Raw genomic sequence first — 16,164 nt, 5'->3', positions numbered from 1 at the left:
GTAGTGTAGCCATAGCCTTATATTGGATTCCACCTGGAGGGAAGAGAAGGCATGAAGGATAAAAAATGATCTATCACAGGACAATTGCAAAAGTTGTTGCCATCATGGAGACAATTTACAATTGAATCAAACATCTTGCTCTGGACAGGCAGCAGTAGGAAAAGTGGGTTACCTCATGTGCCACTATGCACAGGAGATTCTAAGTCTAAATAAGTCACAGATGGGCAGTATTTGGACCACTAGCCTTATTTATTGTATCTCGGGTTTGGTTGTTTTTTTCTGTGAAAATCCTTGCGTGAAAGTCTAATTATTTTAATCTCTGCATTCTCAAACAAAAGGTAGTAAAATAGATGATGTCTCTGAGTAAATGCTAATGTCATTCTGATAGTCAAAGATTTAGTATTTGCAGTATTTATCATATTTTAGCCTGGCTCCCAGTTTTGTTCCTGCTAAACATTCTTCAAATTTGGCATCCATTTCTTGGCTTTGAGCCTCAGTGAACAGATTCTTCCAATCTCCAACAGTACCTGCAAAAGAACAATGAAATAAACTAATAACTATTCCTGGAAGTACAAAATCACATGTCAGGTAGAGGTCATTCCAACTGTTTGTGTCAGTATTTCATTGTTATCAGTTGATAACAATGAAATACTGACACAAACAGTTGGAATGACTGAACTTATTGCCACATTTCAAATCAATATGAGGCTTGAAATCTTTATGGATGTGGATGGTGTTCTTAAAATTTTAGGTTAAAGAAAACCCTTTGCACTACATTTTGCAGGTATATATGCATGCACCTTTTACAACCAAGGGATTTTCCACAGAGCTAACATTTTGAAAGAACAGCATTCAGTGCCTGAGTGATCATCTAGCTAGGGATGTCCACTTTCAAGAGAAGAAAATTCATTATCAGCTATGAATTAAACATATTAATTCTGCATTTGGGAGCTCCTGAAAAGGTCACAACAGTCATGTATCTTATCAAGCCTTTTAAATGTTAATTAGCTCCCATGACCAATTTGGTTACCTGCTCTAAACTCTATGACTATCATCACTCTGTATAAATGTACCTTTTCTGAAAAAGATGGAACCAAATTTGCCATGTGTTTCTTGGGATTTATTGCTCATTGATTCGAATGTGGCATTCTCTGCAATAGACTGAATCTTCTCCTCAGGCAGAGAGAACCCCAAAAATTCAGCTATTTGTTTCACTCTTCCAAGTAAGTTCTGAAAAACAAGAATGTGATAGAGTTATGTATGAGTTAAAGCAAACATGTCAGACATTTCCCCTCTATCTTGTCAAATGAATGTAGTTGATACTATTCTCATCCATACAAAGGGCAGAACATTAGAGGAATATACTAAGTTCAGCAGCAGGAGGTTGCAGGAATGGTGGCTACTTTTGATAAGATTTTGGAATGTGCCTCCCTTGCCCAAATGGCAATGTGTTAAGTGAATGCTCTCAATCTTCTGCATGGATCTCTTTCTTTTAGTATTAATTACTACTGATAACATTTATCTAGCCACATCAATTAGTATTGTTCTATATAAGCACTGGCATTATGTAACCCAGAGAATTTACAGTTTAAGATCCTCAAACTGCAAACATGGTCATGCTTAACTTTAAGCATATGAACAGTCTCACTGAAGTCAATGGGACCACTCTCATGCACGTGCTAATGTTGCAGGATCAAGGCTTTCGTGCTTGAGGAGGGAATTGGGCTGCAGATAGAAGGGCTAGTAGCCAGTGGGAAAACAGGCTGCAACATCATATACCTGTTCTCTGCACAATAAGGTTTTGCCTGGGACAAAATGAAAACTGGATGGGACAAGATGCTTGAGAATATACTGAAGGGAGCAATTCTGTATCAGAACTGAGTACATGACCTAATAAGTCTTTTCCATTTTTAAATTTCTACACAAAATTACCTCTTTCATTTCTTCATATGTGATGATCATGATATTCTCTTCATCCATGTGTTTGTTCCAGGCAAGAGCATGGTCAAAATATGAGCTCCAGCAGACTAAAATGAAGTTAAGACAAACAGGTCAAAAAACAGAAGATAATTTAAAGCAGGGGTCTCAAACTCAATTTACCTTAGGGTCAGTGCCAGTCCTCAAATCCTCCCAGCGGGCCAATAATGTTGCTCATGCTGCCCAGAACCCGCCCACCCCAACTCCACCACCCACCTACCTAAGGCTCTGGGAGAGAGTTTGGGGGGGGGGAGGAGGTCTGGGGTAGGGGATTGGGGTGCAGGGTGCAGGCTCTGGGAGGGAGTTTGGGGGAGGGGGTGTGTGGGGAGCAGGTGTGGGCTCTGGGAGGGAGTTTGGGGGCTGGGGGAGGTGTGGGGAGGGGGTGCAGCCTCTGGGAGGGAGTTTGGGGGAGGGTGGGGGTGTACGCTCTGGGAGGGAGTTTGGGGGCAGGAGGGAGTATGTGGGGAGGGGGTGGGGGTGCAGGCTCTGGGAGGGGGTCGGGGGGGTGCGGCGCTTACCTGGGGCTCCAAGGCAGGGCAGGCCAGGGGGCCTCCTCACGCTGCTGCCCCCAGGCACTGCCCCCGCAGCTTCCAATTGGCCGCAGGGGCACTCGGGGTGGGGGCAGCGCGCGGAGGCACAGCCCCGCCCCGGGGCCGCAGGGAGGGGCTGGCAGCCACATGGAGCGAGCGCAGGAAGCCACTCAGCTCTGCTGTGCTGTCGGTGGTGGCCGGGGCCCCGGGCCATTTTAAATCGCCCAGAGGACACGCGGGTGGGGGGGGGGAGCGCCCAGGGGCAGCAGGCGGGGTCAAGGGAGAGACCTGGCCCCAAAATTGCTGGAGCCCCGCGGGCCATACTGGGGAAGTTCTCGGGCCGCAGATGGCCCGCGGGCCAGGACTTTGAGACCTCTGATTTAAAGTATATTGAAATGGCCCCAAGATGAAATGTCCAGGCTAATTTCAATATAAAGACCTGGAGAGCTTAAATCTTCTAATCCTTCAGTTCTGTTCTTAGTCCTTCTCTGTACTTAGTTCTTTTTTTTTTTTTTGTACAGATGTTATTTTGGAAGTCATTCACTTCAGACTTGACTTTTCACTTTCTTCTTCCAACTATTTTTTCATAATCAAGCTATACGGTTGCTACATGATAACTTTAAAAAAAATCTGTTTACAATAAATTAATTCTTGAATACATTTTGTAGTAATCAGTAACACAGCCGTGTGTATATTCAATCCATCACATAACCAGGCTAACATTGCACTTATGAAATGGCGAAGTTAAAAAATAACCCCAACAACACAGATTTAAGGTCCTGCAAACACTCACTATATGAATAATTTTCTTTACTTTAGTGGGATTAGGCATGTGAGTAAATTTTACTCACATGCCTAAGTGTTTGCAGGGGTAGGCCCTTACAGAATATTAACAATTAGTTTCTACAAGTATACTTTATTTTTCAATAATTGTTTACTAGATTCTTTGCTGTATTAAATTTCCTCCTTTTGCTGCAGGGGCTGTCAGGCAGCATATGGTTATGGTTCCCTGCCCAGCTCAGACCTGGCTCCAAGGTAACTTCAAGCAGCCTAGAGGCTACTCTAACCTATGGTAAGTGGCAAGGTCCCCAAGGAACAATTAATCAGTTAAGGTTAGTCTTTTGACACCACCCCTGTGCCGGTTATAGCGGCGGAATAGTACAAGAATCAAGTATGCCAGCTTTGCATCCATGGAGAGCTCGCCTACATCAGGGGATTTCTCAGCTGGACAGATCCAGCTGATTTTTGGCCTCTTTCCTGACAGAACTGCACAAAAAGGGATGAAATAAAGAGACTTCACTTATATTGTACGTAGACACTGTACTGTACGGTCAGCAATTTCTCAAAATCTCTGAAATGCACCTCAGTGTCTGAGCAGCTAGTATGACATAGGGGTTGGCTCAATATTTTGCTAAAATGCAGTTCTCTGCAAAATGAGTATGTAAAACAAGGCACCCTCTTACTAAACAGGTCTTGTTTCCCTGAGTGTATACAGTGCCCTCTCTGCTTACTTTAGGAAATAAAAAGCATCTTTAATGCTTTTCACTCCTTTTAACTCTGCCAAATCAGCACAGTTAGGAGAGTCCAAGCTGGAATCTATTCCATCTTGTGCATCATCATCATCAAAATAGCTTGCCAAATTGGAATGACAGGCCAGTGGGGTTGTACAGATGTTACTAAGAGTGCAGTTTAGCCTGCAGAGTCTTTATCGCTGGTGGCAGTGTTGAAGAAGGAAAGAGCCCAATTTGATTCACAAATCCCAGATGGAATTTGAGGAGCTGGCAGTTACATAAAACATTGTTTATTTATAAGCCTAGCACTTCTGATCTGGAAGTAATAAAGAGATGTGCACAAAATCCACTATGCCATTTTTACAGTCTCTTTTTCCCCTTTAAAAGAGAACTTCACTTGAAATGCAGGGTTCTTCAGTTTACAGAAAGGGGTTTATCTAGTTCAGTTGTAGCTCAAACCTCTGCTCAATTATAAATAAAGGGCCAAATTTTCAAAAGTGCCTAAGAGACTTAGAAAACCTAAATCCCATTTTCAAAAGTGATTGATATTATGGGCAGATAGGTGCCTGGTGGAATTTTCAAAAGTGCTTGAAGTCTACGGGAATTAGGTACCTAGGTGCTTTTTGAAATCTCACTAGGCATCTATCTACATCTTTAAGCACTTATATGCCTTTAAAAATATGGCCTTTGGGTGATTAAGTCTCACTGAAAGTCAATGAGGGTTAGACTCCTAAGTCACTATACTGTTAAAATTTTTACCCCAAACCTTTATTTTGAGTTGATCAAAAATGTGTACCCCTGCTCTGAGATGCAAATGAAAGCAAGAGAAAAAAGGAGCTAAGAACAAAGGGGGAGAGGCTCACTCATAAATCCAGTTGTTAAGATGCAAAATCACAAGAAGGATAATGCCTTGCAGAACGAAAAGGAAAGCTGGAGTTTACCCTTTGTGTGCTGGGGATGAAGTAGAATCCCTGTATACTGCGCCATCCTGACCATTTGAATGTCTCCACAGCAATACTCCCAGTGCTGAGCATTGCTCAGGGTTGAAGAAGAGAGAAGCACCTTCAACTCCTCAGCACCAGGTCCCCTGCCTCCCCAACCCAGATCATTAGTTTGAATCCACTTGGGATTAATTTTAACATGATGATCACAGATTCCCTTTTTGGACTGCAGACCAAAGAAGAGTTGAGAAGATTGTACTAGAGTGTTTATACATGCCAAGATCTAATAACTGTACCTTCTCCACTCATGAACTTCTGAAAGAACTCATCCCAGGAGCTGACATTTGGAAGCCCAGGATTTTTGTTGTAGAAGTGGTAATAGGATACAGCTGCATCTTTTGGATTTCGAAATACCACCAGTACCTTTTAAAACAGCAAACGCAAATGAGTCTTTGGTATTTTAAGATAACCTTTGATCTCAAGGGTCCTGCATTAAAAACATATTAGCTCTTACAGGAACTGAAATTTGGAAAGTGAGGCCCCAATCCTGCAAACTGATTTGTGTGGGGAGACCTTACACGTGCCTGGAGCCCCTATGCTTCATGGGGGCTCCATGGAGCAATAAGGGCTATCCCATACAGATCACCTTGCAGGGCTGGGATCTAAGATTCAACCTCTTTGTGTGAATTACAAACAACAACCAGTAAAAACTGAATTCCACTGTTATAGTGAAAGATGTCAGATTGTGGGATCTGAAAAAGCTAAGCAGAGAACTAGAGTTGGTCAGGAATTTTTCAGTGAAATGTTTTTTCACCAGAAAATGCTGACTGGCCAAAAGTTTTCCCAGAAACTTATTAATTTCTGGTTAAAATGGCAGAGAAAGAGGCATACATACACACATATCCCAGAATAGCCAAAATCCCAACAGTTAGGGCATTAACCCGGAACATCAGAGACCCAGGTTCAAGTCCTTGCTCTTTCTCTCTCTGGTTTTTCACAAAAAAATCAAAAGTTCTTGGTTACATCCCCATGCCGAACAAAACCAAATGCTGAAACCTTGAATTTTTTTGTGAAACTGAATTCCTGTTTTCCAGGCAATCCTATAGAGAACTTCTGCTAGGGGAAAACTGGGAGTAGCTTAGAAAGTGGATAATATCAAACATTATTGAAATGCTCACTTACCTTTGCTTTAGTCCCAAAAACAGCCTTGGGGATATTATCATAATGGAGATGTGTGGTAAAAACACGTGGCGAAGGAAAACTTTTTATTTTCTAAATCAAAACAAAAAGTACATGTGAAAAAAAGGAACCACAACATTTCTACCTCAAATATGCTGACAATTTACAATATGTATACATTTGCTCTAAACATCTATTTTGCATGGAAAGAATTTTTATTGGTAATTGTTAAATTGTAGTCTCTCTTCTTGGTTCTTCTCGTCCTTCATGATGTCACCTAGATGGCATTGTTATTAAAGCCTAATTGCTGCAAAACTGTATCATTTTTAGCAGATTTCAAAATCATTCCAAAGCAGGTAGCATAGGGAGGCCAGAGAGTTAAAGAAAGAAAGCTGTTTGCATTGTTCTTGCTATTAATTCATTATTATTATTATATAGCCCTAGCTTTTGTGCCATTTTACGTGGCAATATTTAGGCCCAAAGCAAAAGAAAAAGAGCATGCACCAGTGGCTGCCGCTGCAGAAAATACACACACAAACACAGAAGGACTCCACACCCTCCTGTGCACTGTAGACAAGAGTTCCAGGGTAGATCATGGCAGAGATAAGCATGAGCAGTGAATTTTCTCATGTAGTAAACTGGAGAACAACAGGCTATATTGGCCAGTCCCTTGTATCTTGTAGTAGCCACTGCTTTCCTGCTGTGCACCAGCTCCTCCTGTTTAGGGATTTTCCCTTAGGCCTTGTCTACACTGGCAAGTTTCTGCGCAGTAAAGCAGCTTTCTGCAGTGTAACTCTCGGTGTACACACTGCCCAGCCACTTAGTGCGCAGAAACTGCGCAGTTGCAGCGCTGTAAAAAACAAAAACAAAAACAAAAAAACACCCCAACGAGAGGCATACAGCTTTCTGCGCCAGGGGTACAGTGCTGCAGTGCCAGGGTAGACATCCTGGTCAATTACAGCGCTGCGATTGGCCTCCGGGAGGTGTCCCACAATGCCTGTTCTCACCTCTCTGGTCATCAGTTTGAACTCTACTGCCCTGCCCTCAGGTGACCAACCGTCATCCCCACCCCTTAAATTCCTTGGGAATTCTGAAAGTCCCCTTCCTGTTTGCTCGGTGACGCATGCAGTGGTCTCAGCGCATCTTTCCAGGTGATCATGCCTGCTCCACACACCAGGTGATCTCCTGCTTGGAACAATGCTGGACCTCATCAGCATTTGGGGAGAGGCGGCTGTCCAGTCCCAGCTGCACTCCAGCTGTAGGACAGATTTCACGATGCATGACAGAAAGGAGCCATGACGGGACACTCTGCAATGCAGAGTCAAAGTGTTCTAGAGCATGTCCGCTTGGCGCTCCATAACGTTTAAGAGCTGCTTCGTGGCTTCGTTCTGTAGCTCCATGTTCTCCTTTCAGTCCCTCTTCTCGCTGTCCCTCCACTCCTTCAATTCTTGTTTTTCGGCCGTGGAGTGCATCATGACCTCACGCAGAAAGTTCTCTTCAATTCTTCGTGGCCACTTTCTAATTCTGCGCAGCCGTTCAGCCGGCGATAACAAAGAGGGAGGCTGGGCTCCCAAGGTCATACCTGTGAAGCCAAAATGCAACATTTTACAGAAGCAGTATTGTTTGCAACACACAGACCCACTGATTTAAAACACAGCCGCTATTCACATACCTGTCACTAACTAGCTGACCCTAGGCAAGCACACATGAGCCACAAGACCCCCAAAATGGTGAGTAACTGTAGGGGCAAGGGAAATCAGTGTTCAAGAACCGTACTGTACACTGGGGATGTGGCTCTTGGCGAGAGCCAGCACCGGGGGGGCTTATAATCATTCTTGTCCCCATATTTTCCACAGGCTGTGTTCATTATGGAAGATATCTCGCTGCTGAGGGTTAGCAGGGAATCAAGGGAGGGTCTTCTCCAAGACTGCGGCTTCCGCCCTGGCTCTTATGCGGCTCGCCTGTGTGCAGCAATGGTCCCCCCTCCCACCCTCAGGACGGCAGACTGGCACAGGAAAGTTACCCTTAATGGGGCAAGAAACAAAGCAGCTCTGCCAAAGAACCTGCGGCAGCGGATTGCCCAGTATCTCCATGAGAGTTTCCTGGAGATCTCTGAGGCAGATTCCCGTGAAGTGAGGGAGTCAATCAACACCCTGTTCTGCCGCTCAGACTAGGCATGTGGTGGTACGCGCATCATACAGACACAAGCCTGCTTTCTGCCACCCTCCTGCCCCCAACAACTCGCTTCAGCTATTTCCAAAATCAAAGCCACTTACCAGGGGCCTCTTCTCCTGTTTGCACTTTGCCAAGCTCCGATAGCTGTGACTGACTATCCTCCTCTAGGGTAGAGAAGAGCTCCTGGCTGCATGCATCTCTGACCTCCGAGTCATCCTCTGTCTCTGGGTCCCCCTCCCCGTCCACATCCTCGTCCAAGATTTCCTCCTCCTGGCTCGGTCCACTCTTGACTGGCACGCAAGCCACCGAAATATCCACAGTGGCCTTCGCAGTGGAGGTGGGGTCGCCATCGAATATCGCATCCAGTTCTTTGTAGAACCGGCAGCTCGTGGGCGCAGCACCGGAGCGGCAGTTTGCCTCCCGTGCCTTGTCAGGCATGAACATGCTATTACACAGGTAGCTGACAGTGTGAACACACAACAGCGGTTCCCCTTCAGTGCTCTCTGAGCGGCGCTGTAACTGCCGGCACTGTAACTCTGCCAGTGTAGACATACCCTTAGTCCTGCAACACTGTCTCAGATTTTACTCAGGTTTTGCTCCATTGCTATCAGCCCATATGATGTCTTAACTGAGGTTCTTAAATATTTTCAAACGCTAATGAATTAAGTCTCACAGCACCTCTGTGACAAAAACAAGTAATATCTCTGTTTTACAAATGAGGAAACTGAAAAGGAGACATTAAATGTCTCGCCTGAAGCCAGACACAGAGCTGTGATTAGAGATCTCCTAACTCTGACTCCCAATCTTGTGCATTACTTATAAAACCACCTAAAGAAAAGTAACAGTCCATCAGGTGTTACTACTCATGGTTTGCAATGATAACATTATACTTACACACACACACACACACAGCCATATACACTGTTAGAATCACACATTCCCTTGATCCTGCAAAGACTTAGGCATATGCTTAACTTCACCTTGGAAAAGTCACACCTTAAACTAGGATAGATAGAAATCAGGAATAATCAGCTAATGATTTCATTAACCTTTTCTTTTCAAAACATTTTAAAAATATTGCACTCAAAATTTACACTAAGCATTTGAAATTCTAATACAGCTGTACGAGGTCCAGATTAGAGTTAAAATTAACTTCTGTTCTTTTAGTACACAAAAGTCAATTTCATTTCAAATCACATTTGTTTGCCTGTGTTTTAATATTTTATAATATATTCCCACATACAAAAAGTAATTGAGAGAATTAACTTCAAATTACTTGATGTGGAAGTGTATAGCCTATCTGTAAAGTGTTTTGTACTTATATGAAATACTGTAAAATAGACATTTAAAAAAATACTATATGCTAAAAATAAGCTTCATGAATTAGTCCATGCTGACCTGAAATTTTCCTGGCACTCCAAATTCAAGCATTTGAATATGCTCTGTTGGTGGTACCTCCTCCTTATTCTTTGAAACTGCAGATGTCAAGTCATTTAAAATGTGTCGAACCCAATTTGTTCCTGAAACATAAAGTAACTGTTAGAAGGAGCCAAGTAGGAATTTCAGAACTGTAGCCTGTTAAATATCTAGCATAACTTTCTAAAGAGTCATTATACTAGTCCTCCATATAACTTGTAGGTGTTCCATATAACGTGTAATAGTACATAATTTTCAGACAGAAGTATGATTTTTACATTGAGAGGGTCTCTTTAATGCAACATTGGGGGTGAGAATGAATGAAATCCTGTACTTTGGCAATTATAAGTTAAGTTATATATCCCCTGAACTACTGTACTTTATTTATATTGCCTATGTGCCTATAATGGCAACCCTTGTAAGCACTTTAAGGCTGCTGCTTCTGCTATGTACACTGTAAGGATATGGCACCCATAGCCTGGGTCAACTGAATCTCACAGCCTAGGTCAACTGAGTCAGGCTCATGGAGCTAAAAATAGTAAAGTAGACGTCTGGGTTCAGGGGAGCCTGAGCTCTGAAACCCCACAATGAGCCTGGGCTCCAGCCCAAGAACAAACGTCTATACTACCATAGGCGCCCACTCCGTGGGTGCTCCAGCACTGGAGCATCCATGGGGAAAAATTAGTGGGTGCTCTGCACCCACCAGCAGCCAAGCTCCCCTCTCACCCCCTGCCCCACCTCCTCCTCCCCTGAGTACGCCATGTCCCCGCTCCTCCACCTACCTCCCAGTGTTTCCCGCCCAGCCACCACCAAACAGCTGTGCTGCTGTTCTGCACGTTCTGCCAGGAACGTGGCACACTCAGGGGAGGAGGCGGGGAAGAAGCAGGGCCGGGGCAGGGATTTGGGGAAGGGGTTGGAATGAGTGCAGGGGAAGGGGCAGAGTTGGGGCGGGGCCAGAGGTAGACGGGGGGTCGAGCATCCTCCGGAAAGAGGGGAAGTCGGCACCTATGTACACTGCTATTTTTAGCTCCGTGTCCCAAGTCCTGCAAGCCTGAATCAATTTACTTGGGCTCTGAGACTTGGTGCAGTGGGTCTTTTATTGCAGTGTAGATGTACCAATTGTGGCTCAGACCCTGTTGCTACACAGAATTCTCCTTCATGGGGAAGGAGGAGGGCATCTTCGTTGCAAGACTGAAGAACAGAGAAGTGAAGATAACTGATTAAGAGGTTTCCCTGCAACATCCTCAAACTGCCACCTGCTCTTTCTCTATTGCCCCAGTCAGCTCAGCTACTACACATATGCTTCCTTTTGGTTTGGCAGGGAAGAGTAGAGCACGAGCTGTGCTCAGGAGTAGCTATCTGTGGCAAAAAAGAGTATTACTGGGAGAGGAAGAGCTTTGTCCAACGATCACACGATCCCTGCAAGGGTACTATCATGAGTGGTGGGAGATCCCAGTTCAAGTCCCTTCTTCTCATCAGGAAGAGGAGGAAATTCATCTGGGAATCTCTCACATCCCGGGTGAGTATCCTAAAGACTAGGCTAAAGGTTCATAGATTCCAAGGCCAGAAGGGACCATTGTGATCATCTAGTCTGATCTCCTGTATAACACAGGCCATAAACATCCCCCAGATAATTCCTAGAACATATCTTTTAGAAAAACATAATCTGTCCCCCTCCTCCCCCCCAAAGTCATTTTGTGCAGTGTTAGTCTGCCTCTGAGTACACCTACTGGATCAGACCCTACAGATGAGATAGCTGGGACAGTGCCTATCTGCCTCTGGCTTGAAGATTGTGATGGGGCTTAGGTGTGAGGTAGGCATCTGGGTGCCTCCTTCAGTGTATTTGCCCAGAGGAAGAAACACAGGTGTCTAGGAAAAAGCAACAGAGGGTCCTGTGGCACCTTTAAGACTAACAGAAGTATTGGGAGCATAAGCTTTCGTGGGTAAGAACCTCACTCTAGGAGACTTTTACAGCAAAAATTTAGGTGGTGAGTAAATTTAGTTGTCTACAGGATAGGCAGCAGCTGAACTGGGGATTTGTAAATTGGAGTGGTGCCTAAAACTAGGACTTTGGTGCCTAAGTCTGGAGTTTGTGCATCTACATTCCTTTGTGGATCTGGGCCAAACAGACACCAACCTGTTACCAAGTGTTCTGAAAAAATCATCAGCCTTGGGCTGAGAACAACTTCGATTATAAGGGTATTGAATGGCATGTATCCCCCAAAAGTGGTGCTATTGCACCCTTAACCTAATGGTGCATGAGGGGGGAGATTCTGCCAAGCAGGACCACAAGTTGGAACATGAGGGTTAAATCCCATCATGGGTTTTGGTACCCCAGCTGGGAGTCTCCCCCACAGCCAAGGCAATCAGGAGCCTAATTAAGCTCAGACTCATAAAAAAGAAGAGGGCTGATTTATTTTCACAAGAAGGGGAGACAGGGTTTTGCTAACAAACACCAGGACAGTGGGCTCTGGAGGTATCAGAGAGGCCTTTCCTGTTTCTTTACAGTTTACTGTTAAGCTACATTAAGAGAATGTGGCCATGGATATTCCTGATTTGTGTTATTTTGGCTGAATAAGAACCCTATAAATAAACTGGAAATCTCTCAATTGATTTTACCTGGATCTCTTATGAACTGTCTCTGCAATTACTCAGCCTATGGCTCTGCCGGAAAAAACTTTCAGCTCCAAGAATAGTTTATTTAGTAAATGGAGTTATAATTTAAGTGCTTTCTCATTCCTGCCTACATACTGCAAGGCCAACAGTATAATTTATTTTTGTATAGATACTCTGGTTATATTTCCTATATAACCTGAGTGGAGATCACCTATTAGCCAATCAAGATTCTTTTTCAGTTTGCTTAGAAGAATCTTCCTTTTCTCCCGCATCAAGTAAACTCCTTTCTTCCTTCAGAGCCCTCTTCAAAATATATCTCCTATAATGTCTTTCCTTGTAGGATCCTATTCCCATCTCAAGTTCATACCATCTCTTACAGTGGGATTTTCAAAAGTGCTTAGCATTGGCCTATCTTTACACCCATTGACTTCAATGGGAGCAGAATTAGGCTAGCGCTGAGTGCTTCTGAAAATCCCATCCTTCGTGACCTGTGTGTGAACTGTCTTGTCTGTTCTAAACTAGTGGTGGGGACCGTGCCTCTTTATACCTGTGAACAGCTCCAAGCCTGCCATTAGTGTGTTATTAACAAAGTTTTGGGGCAGTTCAGATTCTGTTCTGGCTCTGAATTCTCTTCATCTTCACCATATATATGAAGGTATAATGCGGTATATATGCACAAAAAAGATGAATTACAGCAGCTATAGGAATCAAAGAGCTTAAAATATCCTGACACTTGTGTATTTAAGCTCTCCATAATCTTGCATGATTCTTTGTATTTAATTTACTACAGCCAGAAGCATGCCTGTCATGGCTAGATTAAACACACATCTGAAATTATAGAAGAGGAAAACACACGGCTCACTAGCACAGTGCTTCCCTGTGACAAATGAGGATTTACTGCATGTAGCATTTGAATTTCAGTGCTTTTCTGCATTCTTAGAAAATAATCACACATATTTAACATCTAAGCACTTTTTCTTTCAATTTTGCACCAAAAAAATCCAGACTTACCGCATTTAGGATAAGCAACTAGGAACACATCATCTTTTCTAACTTCCATGATGTCCAATGCTTGGAAGGTCTCAGGGGAACACATCCCACTAGGGTATAGCACCCCCTTGTACATGACCAGCAGCTCCTCAGGTTTTTTCCCTTTAGCTGCATCAAGAGTTTTGTCTATTCCCCTAACAAAGCTGTCCATAGCCATGGTTGAAGTTTGCTTTGCCTTTTGCCAGACTCTGCCCTTAAACAATGTCTCTAGGAGGAGGCTGATGAGGAACTTTGAAATATGAACTCACTGGCTTATCTGTTGCCTCACTCTGCCTCTCTCTTGCCCAATGAGGGAAATCACAACTAAGAGAAGTCTTGAATTACAAGCTCCGGGTGCGTGTGAACTCTTGGTCATGAACTGTTACTGATTTCAGCCAGTGTTGAGGATTACACTTAACTTCCGCTTTTCTTTGGCATGAATAGTAATGGGAGGAGTAAGTAAACAGAAACTGCTACTGGGATAAGGGGGAGAAACAAATTGTGCTTGTTCAGCCCCTCAGCCTCCATGTGGAATGATAACACTCTTTCACCTACCTAACCCCCTGCTGTTAAGTTTCCACCTAAGGTAAAGTGATCTCTTAAGCAACCTGGGAATTGCTGATGTAGAATCATGCTGCTGTTTGCGTGAGAACTAGAAGTTGTAAAATTGGATGAATCATCACAATAATAGGAAAGAGAGAGGACTAAAGGGAGATGGGTTAATTGCTTCTCAGGCTTTCAGGATTACAGTGGTTTTACAACAGAGAGATTGGGATCGCTTCATAGTAAAGATTGTGCCTAACTTTTTCCTATAAGCCTAATACTGATAGCCAAGGCCTTGTCTACGCTTGCAGATGTACAGCGCTGTGAGTTAAACCTGACTTCATGCAGCTGAGTAGGGAAAGCGCTGCAGTCTGTCCACACTGACAACTGCCCAGCGCTCTGTCATGGCCACATTTGCAGCAATTGCAGCACTATTGGGAGCAGTGCATTATGGGCAGCTATCCCACAGAGCACCTTTTCCCATTCTGGCGCCGTGGGTTGTGGGAAGGGGGCCTGGGTGCGGGGGATTCTGGGTCCTGTCCCAATGCCCCGTGATGCATCGCTTCGCATCCCAGAAATCCCTTTGTTTCCATCCACCTTTGGCGCCATCTTTCAACAGCTTCTGCGCAGCGCAATCTGTCTGCGGGAAATGGAGTCCAAACTGCTGAGGCGTATGCTGACGAGTCTCGCCAGCACGTCACGTTTGGCTGTCGAACTATTCCTGAAGATCCAAAGTGACAATGAGAGTGAGGGTGAGGAGTCCTACAATGCTATCGAGCTGCGTAACGCGTACGACACGAAATTGCTTGTGGCATTCACGGACATGCTCAGCACCGTGGAACGCCGCTTTTGGGCTCGGGAAACAAGCACCGAGTGGTGGGATCACATCGTCATGGAAGTCTGGGATGACGAGCAGTGGCTGCAGAACTTTCGGATGAGAAAAGCCACTTTCATGGGACTGTGTGAGGAGCTTGCCCCCACCCTGTGGCGCAAGGACACGAGATTGAGAGCTGCCCTGCCAGTGGAGAAGCGGGTGGCTATTGCAATCTGGAAGCTGGCAACTCCAGACAGCTACCGGTAGGTCGCAAACCAGTTTGGAGTGGGAAAGTCGACCGTTGGAATCGTGTTGATGCAAGTTTGCAAGGCCATTAATCGCATCCTACTCAGAAGAACCGTGACTCTGGGTAACATGCAGGAAATAGTGGATGGCTTTGCACAAATGGGGTTCCCTAACTGTGGAGGGGTGATAGATGGGACGCACATTCCTATTCTGGCACCACCCCACTTAGGATCCAAATACGTTAATCGGAAAGGGTATTTCTCTATGGTTCTCCAGGCGCTTGTGGATCACCGTGGGCATTTCATTTACATTAACACAGGCTGGCCTGGAAAGGTGCATGACGCACGCATCTTTCGGAACACTTGGCTGTTCAGGAAGATGCAGGCCGGGACTTTTTTCCCCAGAGCGGAAGATCACGGTAGGGGAAGTTGAAATGCCCATTGTGATCCTTGGAAATCCCGCTTACCCGTTAATGCCGTGGCTCATGAAACCTTACACAGGGAGCCTTGACAGCAGCAAGGAACAGTTCAACTACAGGCTGAGCCGGTGCCGAATGACTGTGGAGTGTGCCTTTGGCCGTTTAAAGGGCCGCTGGCGATCTCTGTATGGGAAGCTGGACTTGGCTGAAAACAGCATCCCCGCGGTTATATCCGCATGCTGTGCCCTCCATAATATTTGTGAAGGGAAGGGTGAAAGCTTCACTCAGGCATGGACTTCTGAGGTTCAACACCTGGAGGCTGAATTTGCACAGCCAGAGAGCAGGGCTATTACAGGGGCCCAGCGCGGGACTGCAAGGATTAGGGATGCCTTGAGGGAGCAATTTGAGGCTGAAAACCAGCCGTGATATCTGGTGCCCTGCACGGGAGTGAAGTGCAGTAGTTTCAATCTTTAGGAATCAGTGTTTGCTAAGCAGACAAGCAGACTTGCAGTGCCTGTTTATTTCCTGGGCTAAGGAGTCTTTTACTTTATGCAATAATAAAGAATGTTTTCAAAGCCAAAAAATCCATTTATTCAAAAGAAAAAAAATTTATTTATTGAAAAGAAACAAGGGGGTGGAGTGGGGAACGGTACAATCACAGATTCGCCTATGTCCTGTCTGGTGTGCTGTGCAGTGAGTGCTGCACTTCAGGACAGCTATACTGCATGGTGATGGGGGTTGAGTGCAGAGGGTAAGGATCGTGGTTTTC

The 16,164-nt window shown here is 44.8% G+C and overlaps 1 protein-coding gene across 1 annotated transcript; it reads right to left on the bottom strand.

Moving 5' to 3' along the window:
* Positions 1 to 8: 8 nt before the first annotated feature.
* LOC112120014 (sulfotransferase 6B1-like) lies at positions 9 to 13,567 on the bottom strand. The gene is made up of 7 exons (XM_026649617.1): positions 13,357 to 13,567; positions 9,712 to 9,833; positions 6,142 to 6,231; positions 5,256 to 5,382; positions 1,933 to 2,027; positions 1,074 to 1,230; positions 9 to 527 (listed from the first exon to the last, which is right to left on the bottom strand). Exons 1-7 carry the CDS (start codon positions 13,550 to 13,552, stop codon positions 397 to 399), a joined length of 918 nt encoding a protein of 305 aa, XP_026505402.1. The 5' UTR covers positions 13,553 to 13,567; the 3' UTR covers positions 9 to 396.
* Positions 13,568 to 16,164: the final 2,597 nt, after the last annotated feature.

The sequence above is a fragment of the Terrapene carolina genome, unplaced genomic scaffold (assembly GCF_002925995.2).
Source record: "Terrapene carolina triunguis isolate 2854851 unplaced genomic scaffold, T_m_triunguis-2.0 Scaffold85, whole genome shotgun sequence".
NCBI lineage: Eukaryota > Metazoa > Chordata > Testudines > Emydidae > Terrapene > Terrapene triunguis.
Note: the sequence above shows the minus strand (reverse complement) of the source record. Positions and strands in the feature narration are given on the sequence as shown.

Coding starts and splice junctions, on each gene's coding strand:
- LOC112120014 (XM_026649617.1), bottom strand. CDS start 13,552: ATGGCTATGGACAGCTTTGTTAGGGGAATAGACAAAACTCTTGATGCA. Junction 1,231..1,932: donor CATATGAAGAAATGAAAGAG/GTAATTTTGTGT, acceptor CTTGTTTTTCAG/AACTTACTTGGAAGAGTGAA. Junction 528..1,073: donor TTCCATCTTTTTCAGAAAAG/GTACATTTATAC, acceptor GTTCTTTTGCAG/GTACTGTTGGAGATTGGAAG.